We start from the raw sequence: 16,910 nt of genomic DNA, 5'->3' as shown, positions 1-16,910 counted from the left end.
TACAGCAAGTAGCAAGGCCAACCTGGCCTTGGGAACAAATAGCAGTGGACTTCATAGTCAAACTTCCAGACAGTGGTGTGAGTACTGTGATATTTTTAAAATTATTTTATTTTAATTCAAACATCATCTTTCCTTAAGCAGTGGGTCTGGGTACATGTATTTATACCATGCTGGTGGCGGCAGTGGCACCGCATACATATATACCATATACCATCATGGAGAAAGCTAGGGAGTTCCAGAAAAACATCTACTTGTGCTTCGGTGACTATGCTAAAGCCTTTGTGTGGATCACAACAAAGTTCTTAAAGAAATGGGAGTACCAGGCCATTTTATTTGTCTCTTGAGAAACCTATATGTGGGTCAAGAAACAACACTGAGACCTGGACATGGAACCACTGATTGGTTCAAATTGGGAAAGGAGTCCGGCAAGGCTGTATACTGTTGCCCTGCCTATTTAACTTATATGCAGAGCACATTATGAGAAAGGCGGGGCTAGATAAATCAAAAGTTGGAATTAAGATTGCTGGGAGAAATATCAACAACCTCAGATATGCAGATGATACCACTCTAATGGCAGAAAGTAAAGAGGAACTAAAGAGACTCTTGATGTGGGTGAAGAAGGAGAGTGCAAAAGTTGGCTTGAAACTCAACATTAAGTAAACTAAGATCATAGTATTCGGCCCTCTCAATTCCTGGCAAATAGATGGGGAAGAAATATAGGTAGTTACAGATTTTATTTTCCTGGGCTCCAAGATCATCGTAGATGGCAACTGCAGCCAAGAAATTAAAAGATGCTTACTCCTGGGGAGGAAAGCTATGGCAAATCTAGACAGCATACTAAAAAGCAGACATCACTCTGCCAACATAAGTTCATATAGTCAAGGGTATGGTTTTTCCAGTTGCAATGTATGACTGTGAAGGTTGGACCATAAGAAACGCTGAGCGCCAAAGGATTGAGGCCTTTGAACTATGGTGGTGGAGAAGACTCTTGCGAGTCCCTTGAACTGCAAGGTGATCAACCCGGTCAGTCCTAGAGGAGATCAACCCTGACTGCTTTTTATAAGACCAGATCCTGAAGATGAAACTCAAATACTTTGGCCACCTAATGAGAAGGAAGGACTCACTGGAGAAGAGCCTAATGCTAGGAAAGATTGAGGGCAAAAGAAGAAGGGGACAATAGAGAGTGAGGTGGCTGGATGGAGTCATCAAAGCAGTAGATGTGAGCTTAAATGGACTCCAGAGATTGGTAGAGGACAGGAAGCCCTGGAGGAACATTGTCCGATGGATTGGACACAACTTCACAACTAACAACAACAATGTTGATTGACTAATTTTATTTCTTCTTACATAACTTTACTTGTAAATAGGTTTTGTCATACTTATCTCTCTTGGTTCTTTTGCCCTTGTTCTTTCTCTTATTGCTATTTCAACCAATCTCTTGCATCTTCTTTTTGTTGTGTATCTCTTTCTTCCATGAGTTCTTCCTGATGTCTCACCTCTCGTTCCTCTTTCAATCTCTCTTCCTCTTGTAGTTCCCCAAATACTGGTCATAGAATTTTCTATTGAATCTAGTCTGTGTCTTTGCTCCTGCCAGGTTACCAGTATCCCTTCTGGTATCAGCCATCTAAAATTCACTCCTTTTTTAAATTAAACACTTTGTCAAGAACTGGTATTCTCTTCTTAATTCTCTTAACTCTTCTCGGAATTTGTTTTAACACTACTATTTCTTTCCCTTTATACTTCATGGGGTTACCCAAATTGGCCCATCAAGCCCCCCAAAATACAACCACAGATGTTTGTATCCAAAGAGAGTTCACAGAGCAGTAGCACACAAAAAAAAAGAAAAAAAAAGAAAAAAATCTTGTTCAAAGAGGGAAATTTTATTCAATTTCTGTTGAATATGGAGAGACTGGAAGCGTTGTGATGGAAACAGCTGGGAAATAGTGGAGCTCTGACGGGCTCCGTGAAAACCCAGCTGGACACCCGCTGTCAGGAACTCTCAGGTTGGAGCCTGTTCTGGAGGAGCAGGTGGAAAAGAAGAGACATCTTGTAGACCAAAGAGGAAGCTGCAAGTTCCTTGAAAGGTCTGAGATAAAGTTCTTCAAAATGACAGCGGAAGCGGCAGCAGCTTTAATGGCCACTTTAAAGTTGGAGCATCCGGACCAAGCTATCTAAGCAGGAGAGATGCTGGAACAAAGTGCTGGACCTGGGTGAAAGAGTGATCAATCCAAGGTAAAGAAACTTTAAAATTGGACTAAAAAGAGACCCGGAGCAGAAATTAGCGGATATTTGACAGACGGGGGGATATAACAGAAGAGGGAAAAACAGGCAGTGACAAAAAAGGAAAGCCCTAGAAGACTTTTATTCCCAAAATGTGGACCTGGAAACATTAAAAACAATAAATTTTCCTTTCTTTCTTTTGCTGCCCTTTTATATATATTTTTGGAATAAAATGGACAGCTTTTGACAGCTAGAACACATTGCCTTAAGCAGGGCGGGAGACCTCTAGTGGTAAAAAGAAGATATTACAAGAACTAACAGAATTTGTCCACATCTGCTATTTGACCTTGAATGTAACAAAAAAAGTTACTTTGAAGCTGTGAGAACCAATAAGGAGGATTTGGTTTTGCAACAGTGTAGTGGACTGGATTTACTGTTTTGGTGGAAGATAAAAAGCAAATAAAAAGTGGAAGTGGACTTAGAAATTGGAAATAAGAAAAGGGGAAAAAGAACTTGGCCTTAAGTGATAGAGAAAGTTTAAAAAATTTGTTAAACTAATTAAATAGATAACATCGAAGTTTGGGTGTATAATGAAATACTTGATACGTTAAAAAATGCATGTGAAACTCTAAATGGGAAAAAACAGTGGAAAATCAGAGGGAAAAAAGGAGAAAGAAAAGGGATTCTATAAAGATCAGGAAAATATCATAGAATAAAAAGAGATTGAAAAAGAAAAGAATTTAGATGATTACACTGGGATTTACAGTTATATACCCAAAGGAGACAAGGGAGAGGTGACCCCCAAAAAGGGAAATAGCAAAGGTGGGATCAAGGGAGAAAGAAGGGGGGGGGAAATTGGGGAGAGATACTGAAACAACAAAATTAAAAAGGAGAAAAAAGATTGGAAAGAGAAAATACAGGAATTTTAAGATCAAGAAAAAGAAAAAATTGGGAAATGGGTGGAGAGAAGAGAATATGAGAGAAATAAAGCTTCTGAGAGACTAAGAGAAAATGGTTGAAAGGAGGAAAGAAAGAAAAGGATTTACTAGTAGAATAGAATGAAACTTAGTAAATATAGCCAATGGTATATATTCAACAAAATGTGTGGGATATAGATTAAAATCACTACTTGTGGAAAGCTAACTAAATGAAATGTTTACTATATAAAATTAAACTTGAAGATATGTATTGTTAATAGTAAAAAGAATACTAGATGGAAATTATATGTTAAATTTGATTAACTTTGAGAGGAAAAGGGATATTGTATATATATTAGGAAAAAAATGAAATTAAGCAGGAGAATATGGAATAAAAATAAATGGAAATATGATGTAAAATGTAATATGCATAATAGAAGATGTAAGAGAGGGGGACCAGGACAACACTTTGTTCCTAAAAAAGTTTAAATATTTAACAATAAATAGATTAAAAACTTTGTTCAAAAAACAAACTCTGTTGAACATATTTCCTAATATTTCCTATTCAAGTTCCAAGAGCTGCACTAGATAAAGAATTATAGACCCATTTCATTATTAAATGCAGACTACAAAATATTTACATGCATAATTGTAGAAAGCCATAAAAAAAATTAAACTAGTTTATTCACTCAGACCAAAATGGATTTCTACCGAAAAGACAATTGAAAAACAATATGAGAATAATTACAAATACATTACAAATACATTAGAATATTATGAAGCACATCCCAGAAAACAAGTGGCACTGATTTTTTTAAATGCCCGAAAGGCCTTTGACAACTTGAATTGGTAGTTCATTATTATACAATTAAAAAACATGCATTTCAGAGAGAATAAATAGAAACAATTTGATTCAAATGGCAAAAGTAATAATAAAAGGAGACGCCACAGAAGAATTGAATATCTCAAAAGATGTAAGACAAGGATGCCCCCTATCACCTCTATTATTCATCTTAACTTTAGAGGTACTACTATTGGAAATTAGACAGGAACAAGAAATAAAAAGTTTAAAAATTAAAAAAGAATATAAAGTCCAAGCATTTGCGGCTGATCTAGTATTTATCCTAGAAGTATCATTAGAAACAGGATCTAAATTAATACAAAATATAGAAGAATTTGACAAAGTAGCAGATCTTAAAGTTAATAAGAGCAAAACAAAGATAATATTTTTTTTATTAAAAACGAAATAAAATTGGAGGAAATAATGGGTATGCAGATAACAAAAAAGGTGAAATACTTGGGAATTTGGCTAACAGGAAAATGTTCAACAATCAAAGAAAATAACTATAATAAGACTATGCAACAAATAAAAAAAAGATCTGGAAAACTGGAAAATATTGCAACTTTCACTCACAGGAAGAATAGTCAAAATGAATGTATTATCGAAACTTCTCTTCTTATTCCAAGTAGTACCAATAAATCTAAGAATTTTTTTATAGACCTAAACTAACAACTAATAAACTAACAACGCAATTCATTTGGCTAGGGAAACAAACCACATATTAAATTATAACTATTATAGGATAGTAAAAAAAGGAAAAATAAATAAATAAAGCTTTGCATTAAGAGTTTGATTTGTCTCATCAGTGCTTGCTGGGTTGGTTTCATCAGTTGTCCCCCCCCCCCCCACACACACAAAATCATCCCCTTTCCCCCCTCCCTCCACTCTGGGCTGCCAACCCAGAAAGGTTGGGAAACTCTGGTATACTCCTATAGCAATGTCATTCTTTTTTCTTTTTATATTATCCCATATGGATTCTAGAAGGTTTTCATCTTTGGTTTTGTGGATTTCTGTAAAGGTGTAGTGATCTTTTATGTATAATGTAACCCCACCTCCTCTTTTGTTAGATCTAATTCTTTTCTACCTTTCTAATGTAAAATACAATTCATGAAGAGGTGGATGCAGGAATGATTCACAATTATTGCTGTGTAAACAGAAGTATTTTCCATTAACATAAAAATTCTTGACTATCTTTGTTTAAGGTCACTTAATTTTATAGACAGGTTACATGCCAGCTTGCAATATTATTGTTCCATTGTTTCTTCATTTAATTCCTTAATAATGCCTAATACTTTATCTTACTACCTGTTGTCTTTGATTTTCAGTATGATTGGTGCTCCTGGATTCCAAATGCTCCTCCAACTATGCGCTGCCCGCCACCTACAGAAAAGGGGAAAACCACCATTGAATATATCATCAAGAGTTTACCTGACAGGGGACGGTCTTGTTGGCATCTTGGTGCTGTTTGGGCTTTGAGTCAATTTCAGGAAAATGAAGTGAGGCTTGTCTCAATATTTAAATGCTTTTTAAAAAATGTATAACATAAAAGTAAATTCGACACCACATTCTTCCTGGAAATCTGTTAAATCTGTTTATGTGTTTTAGTAGACTAGAGAAACGTATTGTGTACATGGACCACAAGGAAAGCCTTTAATAAAATGCTAAAAATATTTATAAAGTAAAATATTGACTAGATGATACTGCTATTATATTTTAGGTGTGAGCATTCAGTTGGCTGAATGCACACAACTAAAATAATTATTGTTAATGATTCTACTTCATCTTGGAAGGAAGTTTTAAGTGAAGGTCCACAGGACTTCACTTGAAACTTCCTTCCAAGAAATTTCACAATTTAACAGACTATTGCTCAACATTTTTAGCAATTATTTGAATGAAGCAGTATGGGGGCATTTCTAAAATCTGCAGGTAACACAAAATTGATGTGACTAATACTTTCTTGGAAAAAAAGTTCAAAAAGATCTATATCACCTTTAACAGTAGACTGAAATGAATAGGATGGAATTTAATAGGAGATTGTATAAAGTTTTGCATCCGGATTGGAAAAACCTAATGCCCAAATATACGATGGAGGAGAACGAAAACAATAGGTTAAAATTATAATGACTTAGCCTAAAATTATAAGGAAAGAGGTTCAGGCTACACTTCCATTGGAATATGCTTGTCAGCTGTCAAAAAGATATTAGGACAATTCACCAGGGCCACATGACCATGACCATTTCACCTGAGCTTTTCCAAATCAGCTAAGCCATTGCAGTGCCTTCATCCATGGCTGGCCCTCCAGTGATATACTGCTGCCACTACTGCTGTGCCATTTCTCCATCATTACCTAGTCACGGGCAATGCATCACAACACAAATGGTGTGTAAAACTAAGAGCTCTGATTTTTCCCCTTGTCTTTGTGCATGTATGTGTATTAAAGCCTTTGTTGTCCTTGAGGTGAAAGAATACTGAAGATACTGCAGGGAAATAGTTGAAACTTTTATGCAGCTGTCAACTATCTTATATCACCAGATACAAGATTTTAAATTATATTAGGGAAATGTTAAAATAAGGTGTAAAAAAATACCTTCTCCCTGGTTTGCCTGGGCAGCAAAACAGGTTGAAGATAGCCATGTTCCTTTTTCTTTCTCTGTGCCTTGAGGGAATGTTCCAAACTCATTTAAAAGGGAAGTTTTTAATTTTGGATTTTATATATTGAAGGTAGAATTTCTCTATCTGTAAACCGTGAGATATGCCTGTCGGCAGATGCCTACTTATTTCCGTCCTTAAGTCTGTGCATGTTTCCCAATGATATATTTAAGCCTCGGACTTTCCAAATTCTGTCTGCATGTTATCCACCCCACCCCGAACCACTTCTCTGTCTCTCTTCATCTCTTAGCTGATTGCTCTACAGATTTCTATTGAGCTAATCTGAATTTCTAAATCATTTTGTTTTTTTCTTATTTTAGTATACCTCCATGCCTTCTGTTAAAAGGTGTTGATCCTAATCAATTGTGTTGGGAACAGGGCCTGAGGCATTTCTTTCTATGTGTATTGTTGATTATTTTCACTTGTTGATTATAGGTCAGGATTCAAAGGCTTAGGGAAGTGGGGCAAAGGGCTGCAAATGTGCCACCCTCCTTTCTAGGCCTTTCTGTATACTGAATTCTGGAATGTGAGGCCTCGACCTCACTGTTGCCCAGTTGAGTCATATTCTGTTATTCAGGGTGTTTTAGGCAATTTCTTAAATCTTTTGTAGGATATATTAAGGTCCAGGTGCCTCTCCTGATATTTTTCTTTTTGTATCTGTCCTGAAAATTCTAAAGATTAATGGATTTCCATTTTTCCCCTTTCCCTCAAGAAAAAGGACAAGAGTTCTCTTTTGAGAAATCTTGTGAATATCTTGCTCAAAATATGTTTTCCTGATTATAATTTGTTGCAAGGAAACAGGCAGAAATTGATTGATTTAGGTTGTTGAAGAAACTGTAAATGCACAACCCAACAGAAGCTTGTTTCCAATCTCTAGTTTGAACACACTTTACCACACCAACCTCCCTGACTAGTCCACCGGCAGCCAATATGATGCCGCAAGGATGTTTTCAGAATGCTGAGTTGCTAGGCAGATAACAGTTCATTCTCAGGGCACAGTGACCTTAGAACCAGGCTGAAACTGGCTGGGAGGGAGTCCATTCCGAAGAAAGTCCCATTCCCTAATTCCCAAGCAGTTACAGCAAAAGCAAAAGCATGTGAAAAATACCAGCAAGCTTTCCTCCCTCCCCTCCAAGGATCCGACTAACAAACCCAAGCAAATCAGAACTCTGAGCCTTGGCTTTTTCTCAAAGGCCCTTTTTATTGAGTACATCATATTAGCATAGCTTCAATGGAAAACCAGTTCTAAATTTTTCCTATAGTTTCAGTATAATTAAACTAGGAAATAATCCCATCTCCAAGTGTCACAGGTCACATGGGTTAATTCAAGCAAGAAGATTAACAGAGTTGGAAGGAACCTTGTAGGTCATCTAGTCCCCTGCCTAAGCAGGAAACCCTACACCATTTATGACAAATGGCAGTTGATCGTTAATGCAGTTTAGGATTGCATTGTCTTATTTGGCTGCCACCACACACTGCTGACTCATATTTAATTGTTTGTCCACTAGGACTCCAAGCTCTCTTTCACAATTACTGCTATTAAGCCTGCTTTCTCCCAATCTATGTGTGTGCTTTTGGTTTTTCTTACCTAAGTGTAAGACTACTTTTCTCTACATTGAATTTCATTGTATTAGTTAGGGCCCAGTGTTCAAGTCTGTCAAGATCCATCTGGAGTGTTAGCTATTCCTGCCAGTTTAGTATGCAAATTTGATCAGTTCCCCTTCTATTCCCTCATCTAAGTCATTTATGAAAATATTGGAGAGTATTGGGCCTAAGACAGAACCTTGTGACACCCACTGCTTACTTCCCTGCATGTAGACATAGTACCATTAAGGACTACTCATTGAATATGATTTCTTAGCCATTGCAAATCCAGCTGATGGTGATGCTACCTATCCCCCTTTTTTCTAGTTTACCAAGAAGTAGGTTGTGGAATGCCTTGCTTTGTCGAATGCTTTGCTGAAGTCTAAGTATAATATGTCCACAGCATTTTGCTGATCTACTAATTTAGTCTCTATGTCAAAGAATGAAATAAGATTGGTTTGGCATGATCTATTTTTAACAAACCCATGCTGACTGCTAGTTGTTACTTGACTCGTTTCTAGATTTTGGTAGATCTGTTTTTTGATTATCTTTTCCAGTATCTTCCCGTGTGTTTATGTTAGGCTGATTGGTCTGTAGTTTCCTGGGTCTGGTTCCCCCCCCCCTTTTTTTTTTTTTTGAAGATGGGAACCATATCAGTTCGTTTTCAGTCCTCTTGTAGTTTCCCCCGTGCTCCAGGATTTTTGAAAGATGTGGTACAGTGGTTCTGAGATGACATCTGCCAATTCCTTTAGAACTCTGGGATGTAATACGGCAGATCCTGGTGATTTGTATTCATCAAGATCAGACAGGTGTTCTCTTACTATTTTTTTGCTCATTTTATTTCTAGTCTGCCTTTTACAGTTATTATTTTGATAGGTTGGGCTATAGTTTCTCTAGAGACTGATGCAAAAAATGAGTTAAGCGGCTCTCTTTTCTCTGCTATTATTTCCTTGCCATCTTCTCTCTTTAGTGGAAACTCCCTCTATCATTTCTTCTGTGTTCGTAATAATTAAGTCTAGTATGGCTGTCCCTCTAGTTCTCTCCTCTACCTTTTGGACAACAAAGTTGTCAGCTAGGTTGGTTAGGAACCTATTTCACTTTGTGTGAAATTAGTCTTCCAATTGATATCAGGATAATTGAAGTCCCCCATTACTATGGTAGTGTTTCCTACATATATTTGTTAGTTGGTTAGCAAAAAGCACATTATTTTTTCTCCTTGGTTGGGTGGCCTGTAGTATACACCTATGGCAATTACATTCTTTTTTACTTTTATATTCCCCCTTATGCATTCTAGGAGGTTTTCGTCTTTGGTTTTGTGCATTTCTAGATATATATATAACGTTTTTTATTTTTTCATTTTCATAACATATAACTACATGTATACTATTACACAGCCAACATCGAATTGTATTATTAAATGTTTACATCAATTCATCTTACCATCAACTCCCAAAAACAATTATTGGATCTTCTGCTCTCCATACACCATATTTGTCACTTTTTTCTTCCTCTCTCCTCCCCCTACCTATTTTCTTTCTTCCCTCTATCACCCTTTCCTTCTCTATTTCCCTTTCCTCTCTCCTTTTTCTCTCTCACCTTTCCACTCCTCCTTTCTCTCCTCCTCTTCCCCCCCTGGTCTCTTTCCTATCGCTCTCTTCTTCCCTTGCATCTCTCTTCACACTCTTCATCTCATTTACTTGGTGTATTTCAGCTTCTGAGCAAGCTCTATTTTATGTTGATGGTATTTATAATTCCTTTTCAGTATACATATTTAATTTTAACATATATCTTCCTCCTTTTTTTAAAAAAAAGGAGAAAACAAAAAGGTATACATATAAAGTCATTATACTTTTAAACACTCCCCCCTGCCTAATTTTGGCCAAGATCTAGACCTGATTACAATTCCCAGCTATTCATTATGTTTATATAATTATATATCCTTACACGCCCCCACTTTGTAATTCTGTCTTTAAATCTCAATAGTTTCCCATTGTAAATATATTTCATGTTCCCTCTCCATTTTTCCATATCTTGGTTTAGATTACCCTTAATTGTCTATAAATGGCAATCCTTACTGTTCAATGTTCATTACAATTCCCTTAATCTACTATATAGAATAACAAGTGGTACACTTCTCACTTTGTTCATCATCTTAAAATGTCCATGTTATGTCCATGTTTCATATATTTTAACCCATGATTAATTGTCCTTCTATTGTCATATTCAATCAATTAGCAACTCAGTTTAATTATCACAAACCTCTGCTTTACAATCTTCCCGTATCAGTTTCATATTTGTCCATATTCCATATGTTTATTTAATTATATTTCCATTATCATATTCAGTCAGTTAGCAACTCCATTTTATTGTCATATTTAGGAATAAACCCCTTACCCCTTCATATTTTCCCATATAACAATTTCTAGTTGTCTGGTTTTTTTCCTAGTAAATCTTTTGTCCCACTTCTCTATTTCTGCTTTCTCCCTTTTCTTTGTTTTGACATGTCCACCTTTTCAATTTTCCCCAAGCCTCCATCAAAACGATCTTTTATATGTCCCTTTGTTGGGGCGTAACCTCCTATTTCAATTTTCCTTATGCTACTGTCAACCTCCAAAACATATTTTGTCTGCTTTTTATTCCCTTTTATTGGGACAGATCCCCCCCTTTACAATTTTTCCTATACCACTGCCAAGCTCTATGGAGTTTTTTGCCTGCTTTTTATTTCCCACCATTTCTTCCCCTTCATTGTCTCCCCCCCCCCTACTTCCTTCCCTTCTTCCTTAAATACCTGCTTCTCTGAATTCAGAATTCTATTTAGGCTTCACTTTAATGATTTATGCATATATTTTTTTATAATTTCACGTAGTTCTTCAAATTCCCATCTTTCCATAATGTCCAGTCCTAAGTTACAGTTAGTTATATAATTCTTATTTCAGAGTTCTGGTCCACTTTAAATTTATCTACTTCAGCTGCTGTGGGAAAGAGCGACAGGAGCCATCTTGGTCTTTTGTTCTTCCTTAATGTCCAGTTCCAAAATTGCAGTTAGTTATACCAATCTTATTTCCAAATTCTGGTCCACCTTAAATTTAGTTAATTCAACTACTGTGAAAATGGAACAGAAGCTGGAGCCATTTTGATTTTTTGCAGACAAAAAAGAAAAAAAAAGACTTTGTATTTCTCCAGTTCTTGATTTTGTTATTATTTTTTCCTTGGTACTTTCCGCTTCTCGTTGGTTACAATTGCTCAAAATATATTAATTGGAACAAACGTGCATACAACCAAATTCGGGTATGTTTCTTTTTCCTCCTGCTTTTCCAAGTTCTGATATATGGCAGTTGGTTAATTAAAATTTCCCACACAGGCAAGATTGGGTTATCAGTTGTCAGTAAGGAGATGGTGCTTTTTTCTTGATCTTTCTCCCTTGTTGCATTCCAGTTCTCATTAATTGGAGTTGCTTAAGATATGTTAGTTAAAAGACACTCGGACGAAGCAAATCTTCATGCTCCTAGACTCCTTTAAAAACATAAACTTTTCAAGTCCAAAACCAAATTTAGAGCTTGTGTTTAAGTGGGTTTGTCACTTCTCTTCTTTCTCCTTTCCATCCAAATTATTTTAAGCAAATGGCTCTCTTTGGGGCTAGTGATTCCATTTTAGGTAATCACCCTCCATTTTTCCCCTTCTTCCTTTTCACAAAAATCCCAATCTGTCCATCAATATTATTTATGATCTCAAAGTTCTTTGCCTTTTCCAAATTCTGATTTATAACTGTGGGTTAATAGATCTTACCAGGCTTTCATCTCGTCTCTGCACGCTCCTGTTCAGCTGCTTTGGCCTGGAGCCAACTCTTGTGCAGCCAAGTTGCCATGCTGCTACCCCAGCTCAGATTCAGAGGCAAATCTCTGACCTACGAGGGACCTGTTGCACTCCCTCTGGGTGTGATGAGACGCTTCCCATTCTTCACACCCCCACAGGGAGGTTCTGATCCAAAAACGGATCTCAGAGACAGTTTGTCAGACAGGGTTCATGTGAGACTCTTCAGAGCTCACATCTCCCATGTCTGTTCAGCTGGAGAACTTCAGGTTAACCAGTTTTGTGCATTTCTGTAGCAATGTAGTGGTCCTTTTTTGAACAGTTTGTATGTTTGTATTCTTCTATTGGTATGTTTCTGTTATTCCAACTAATCATATCTACCTTCTGTCAGGTTTCCAAAGGATGCCCTAATTAATTCATGAGCCTTGAGCCAAGTTTCAAAATAAATCCAGTCATTTATTAGGAGCAACATTTCGGCAATATCCAAGCAGAGATAACTCTACCCTCATGAAATTTACAGCCTCCTATGACCCTATTTCCCCCTCTCCTCCCTGGGTGTGTCATAAATCACATTCTCCCAGCGGAGTACATTCGTGGGCTGCAGAAACCAGGGATGTGCTCCTGCTTCCTCCAGTAAACAGGGATTCAATCTGGAGAAAGGCATGTGTGGAATGTGCTTTAGGTCGAGGCAGTCGAGCAGCTCCATCAGTTCTCCCTCCTCTTGCTTATGGCAATTCGAAAGCAGGCCTGGAATGCTTTTATGAGTTGATATTCAGCCCCCTCACTTTCCGAAGGCAACCTATGCGAAGCAAAAACAATTTGAGTATAGGTATAGAATTTAAGGACGCAAACTCCAGGTTTGTTTGGATTTTCTGCGTGGAACTTTGCTATAAGGCAATCACCCTGGATGTTCCTACTCTTTACCCAAGATGCCTCTGATAAGGGATAGCCTTCCACTTGATTAAATATTGCAGTTGTGCCCTATGCCACCCCGAATCGAGGATTTGCTGCACCTCATAATGGGTTTGGCCCCCTATGGCCAGTGTCTGGGGGCTCACAGGGTAGTCGCCTCAGGTTTTAAGAGACTACTATGGAATACTTCCCTAGCAGTCAGGGCAATTGCACTGTGACTGGGTTGAAGATCTTTACTATGGGGAATGAGCCCACAAACTTTGACCCCAGTTTCTTGCTAGGGAGTTTTAACCTCAGATATTTTGTGGAGAGGTAGACCTTCTCTCCCAATTGGAATGGCCGTTGTGGAGCTTGGTGTTTATCTGCCTGTTTCTTATAGGTTAGCGCTTTCTTAACATTCTCCCAGGTGGCTTTCAGTGTTGACATCCAATCGGTCAAGCTGACTGAGGAGGGGGGGATCCCTTGGGTACACAGGCATTGGGTCAAAGTCTATGCCGCTCACTACTTTGAATGGGGTTAGTCCCGGGCTACTGTGAACATCATTATTGTACGTGACCTCAGCAAAAGGCAGGAGGTCCACCCAATTGGACTGCTGATAGTTCGCATAGCACCTCAGGTACTACTCTACCATGGCCTCTCTCTCTCTCTCTCTCAGCCCCCATTGGTGCTCAGATGAAAGGCCAAAGCTAAGGCAAAAGGCAGGATGGACCGCAGGAACTCCCTCCATAATTTAGCCATGAACTGGACCCCTCTGTCTGAGATAATTCTTTGTGGCACTCCGTGCAGGCAGTAGATGCTCTTCAGGAACAGTTTGGCCAACTGGTGGGCTGAGGGTAGTCCGCTGCAGGGTATGAAATGCGCCTGTTTGGAGAACAGGTGTGTTACGGTCCAGATCACTGTGTTCCCCCCACTTTTCGGCAACTCCATTATAGCATCCATTGCAATCTCCTCCCATGGCCTCGTTGCCTCTGCTACTGGTTGCAGCAGTCTGGGGCTTTTTCCTGGTCGTGTCTTCATTGTGGCGCAGATGGTGTAACTTTTCACATAACCTAATACCGAGCCACCAGAACTGCCTCCATGCTAAATGTAAAGTCTTTAGGAATGTTATGGCTCCTCTGGAGAATCAGTGTCAGTAAGGATTCTAGGATGTAGAGTTTTGTCGCCTTCCATGCTAGGTCCTCTCTTTTTGTCAAGGTTGTTGATTGTCTCAGAACCAGTCTGCTAGCAGTTTGTTTTTGAGTTTCGTGGTTAGATTGCTTATGGGTTGGTCTTGCCGGTTGCAGTGTTATCGTCTGGTGGTCACTTGTGCAGCTATTTGGGTAGGTGGGGACGATGGTGTCCACTACCTCCCCCCATTCACATTTTTGCTCCAGGAAGACAACATACCTCTCTGGAATGACTGTCTGGTCTACAGACAGCTGGTTCTGTTCCCTTGAGAATTGAATCTCCTATCACCAACACTCGCCTTTTTTTTTCTAGGGAGGTTTGGGTTATTTTTCTATCTATCACAGAAGCATTTGTTGGTGCTACTTTTTTAGGGACATTTGATGATGCTTCTTTTCTAAATGTCTGCATGTTTTCTTCCAGGGAAAGTCCATAAAATTGAATGCTTAGTACCAGTAGGGCTACATTAGAATGTGTTGGGCTGGTCAGCGCTCTTGTACTAGGTTTGTGTTTTCTTCTATTAGTGACATGTTTCCATGTTTCAATTTGGGCATATTCTTTTTGCAAGTTTGGGGTTTCTCATTTTGTAGGTTGAGTTTCAGAGTTGTTAGAGTTTCCTCTAGACCCTTTACTTTTTCTTCTAGTAACTTGTTTAGTTTACATTTGATACATATATAGTTTGGGTATTCTATGGGCAAGTATACAAGGAACATGTTTTGCAGATCACAGCAGTAATTTGCAGGCTCTTCAGACATTCCTTCCTCAGCCTTATGGGTTGCCAGTAGGGATGGTTCTCACGAGAAAGCTCTTCGTTGTGTCTAGTAATGCATTCAAACCTCCTTCCCCCCTTCACCCTCTGTGTGGCAACTGAGGAACAGAAAGATTGCTGTGGCCAGGTAAGGTTCAAAGTTCACAGTGGAAAGGCTACCCCCTTATGTCAAAACGTAACTCTTCACCCAAGTCGCTACTGAAAGTGGTAGCCTTTCCACTGTACTAAATACTGTAAAATGCCCCTTGTAAAAAGAATCCTAGATTCTTTAGTAATGGGATATTACTAAAGTATTCACTTAGTAATGGGTCTCTCCCTGCACCTGGGGCTTCCCAAGCTACTGGCCTTACCTTCAAACCTGCTACCGACTTCAATAAGCTACTGTGGAAGACCAGAAGTATCTTCCCCAACAGGTGGAAACAAGTGGAGTTTCAGCTCCACTTTGACTGAGTTAATGATTTTTACAATTGGGAAAAGGTCTTATAAACAGGACCCAGCTTTTTTTTCTTTTTTATGTTTTATTTATTTCATTTATATAACATATAAAAATTAAATTTCCATCTAACAGTGTGCGATCTGGGTACAGTTGTTTTTAAGCAGTCATAATCTAGATATTTGTTATAGTATTCATCACAATAATATTGATAATAATATAATATACTTAATAATAATAATAATACTTACATTATCTTTTCTCCACTTTAACTCCACTTTAACATTCTCTCCAGAACTCTCCACTTTAACATTTCTTCTTTTTATGTCTCCTTTCTAACTTCTGTTTTTATTGTCTAGCCATTAATAAAATACGTCCCGTATCAAAAAATATCCAGTTTCTTCTTTATCCTTAATAGTAAGTATTAATCTATCCATTTCTGCGCATTCTAGTATTTTCTTAATTACATTCTCATCTGACGGAATCTCATCATTTTTCCCTTGCTGTGCAAACACAATTCTGGCTGCAGTTAGTATATGTAAAACCAAATATATACTGTATTTTTGGTGTATAAGACGCACCTTAGTTTTGGGGGAGGAAAAAAGGGGGGGATTCTGCCTATCAGGTATTCATTTTTATTCCCGTAGCACCAGAAAAACAAGCAAACACAATAGTATAATAAAATAACACTTTTTGCTACTTTTTTTCCCCCCATGCAGCCCCTTAACTAGATGTCTGGGCATTCAGCCAAAAGTACTTAACAGCTCGTAAAACGTAACAAAGCTGAATCAACAAACCAGCCTAGCGCTTGCCTGAAAAAAAAAATTGAGAAAACTCAAATAGGAAAAATCCCTGCCTTGCCCTTAAAGGGATTATCCCCAAAAGAATTGAAATCACTAGTCACAAGAACTCTCTGCCCTGCCCTTGAGAGGATTATCTCCCAAAAATAGGACAAAAGAAGTACCTCTTAAGGCAGTCTTCAAATCTTTCCTGTTGGCTTCTCCCAGCTAGAACGAACAGGAAATTTTTCCAACAGTATACTGCAGTAAAAATATTTGAAGCTTTTTTTCAGCCCCAATGAGGTGCTAATGAATGAAGCGGGCTAAAAGAAAGCTTCCAAAAAGCTACATTCAGAGTATAAGATGCACCCAAATTTCCACCCTCTTCGGGGTGTGTGTGCATCTTATACTCCGAAAAATACTGTAGTCCTTTTATTATATTTTTCCGGTAGGCTGCCCAACAAAAATGTCCCTGGTTTCAAGTCTATATGCTGCTTTATCATTTTTCCAACCAAGTATGTATTTTCTTCCAATATTTTTTAGCTTTTGGGCATTTCCACCACATATGGTAATATGAACCAGATGATTTATTACACTTCCAGCATTTAGCGGATCTATCTTTATACATTTTTGACAGTCTTGTCAATGCAAAATGCCATCTATAAAACTTTTTATACAAATTTTCTTTATATGCAGTTAGCATAGTCAATTTAATATTTCTATCCCATAGTTTCTGCCATTTATCTAATTCTATTGCATATCTGAAGCTTTTAGCCCAAGCAATTGTCTCCTTTGCCTGCTCACTTTCAAGTTTAATACTTAATAAATAACA

The 16,910-nt window shown here is 37.9% G+C and overlaps 1 protein-coding gene across 1 annotated transcript in view; it reads left to right on the top strand.

Moving 5' to 3' along the window:
* Positions 1 to 16,910, top strand: part of ALOX5 (arachidonate 5-lipoxygenase) — a 298,340-nt gene that overhangs the window by 264,730 nt on the left and 16,700 nt on the right. Inside the window, exon 13 of the mRNA XM_081949557.1 lies at positions 5,304 to 5,474. Within this exon, the coding sequence (XP_081805683.1) occupies positions 5,304 to 5,474 (171 nt within the window). The remainder of the gene's footprint in view (positions 1 to 5,303; positions 5,475 to 16,910) is intronic.

The sequence above is a fragment of the Natrix helvetica genome (assembly GCF_964273705.1).
Source record: "Natrix helvetica genome assembly, chromosome: 3".
Taxonomy (NCBI): domain Eukaryota; kingdom Metazoa; phylum Chordata; class Lepidosauria; order Squamata; family Natricidae; genus Natrix; species Natrix helvetica.
This window is presented reverse-complemented; position numbering and strand designations above follow the sequence as displayed.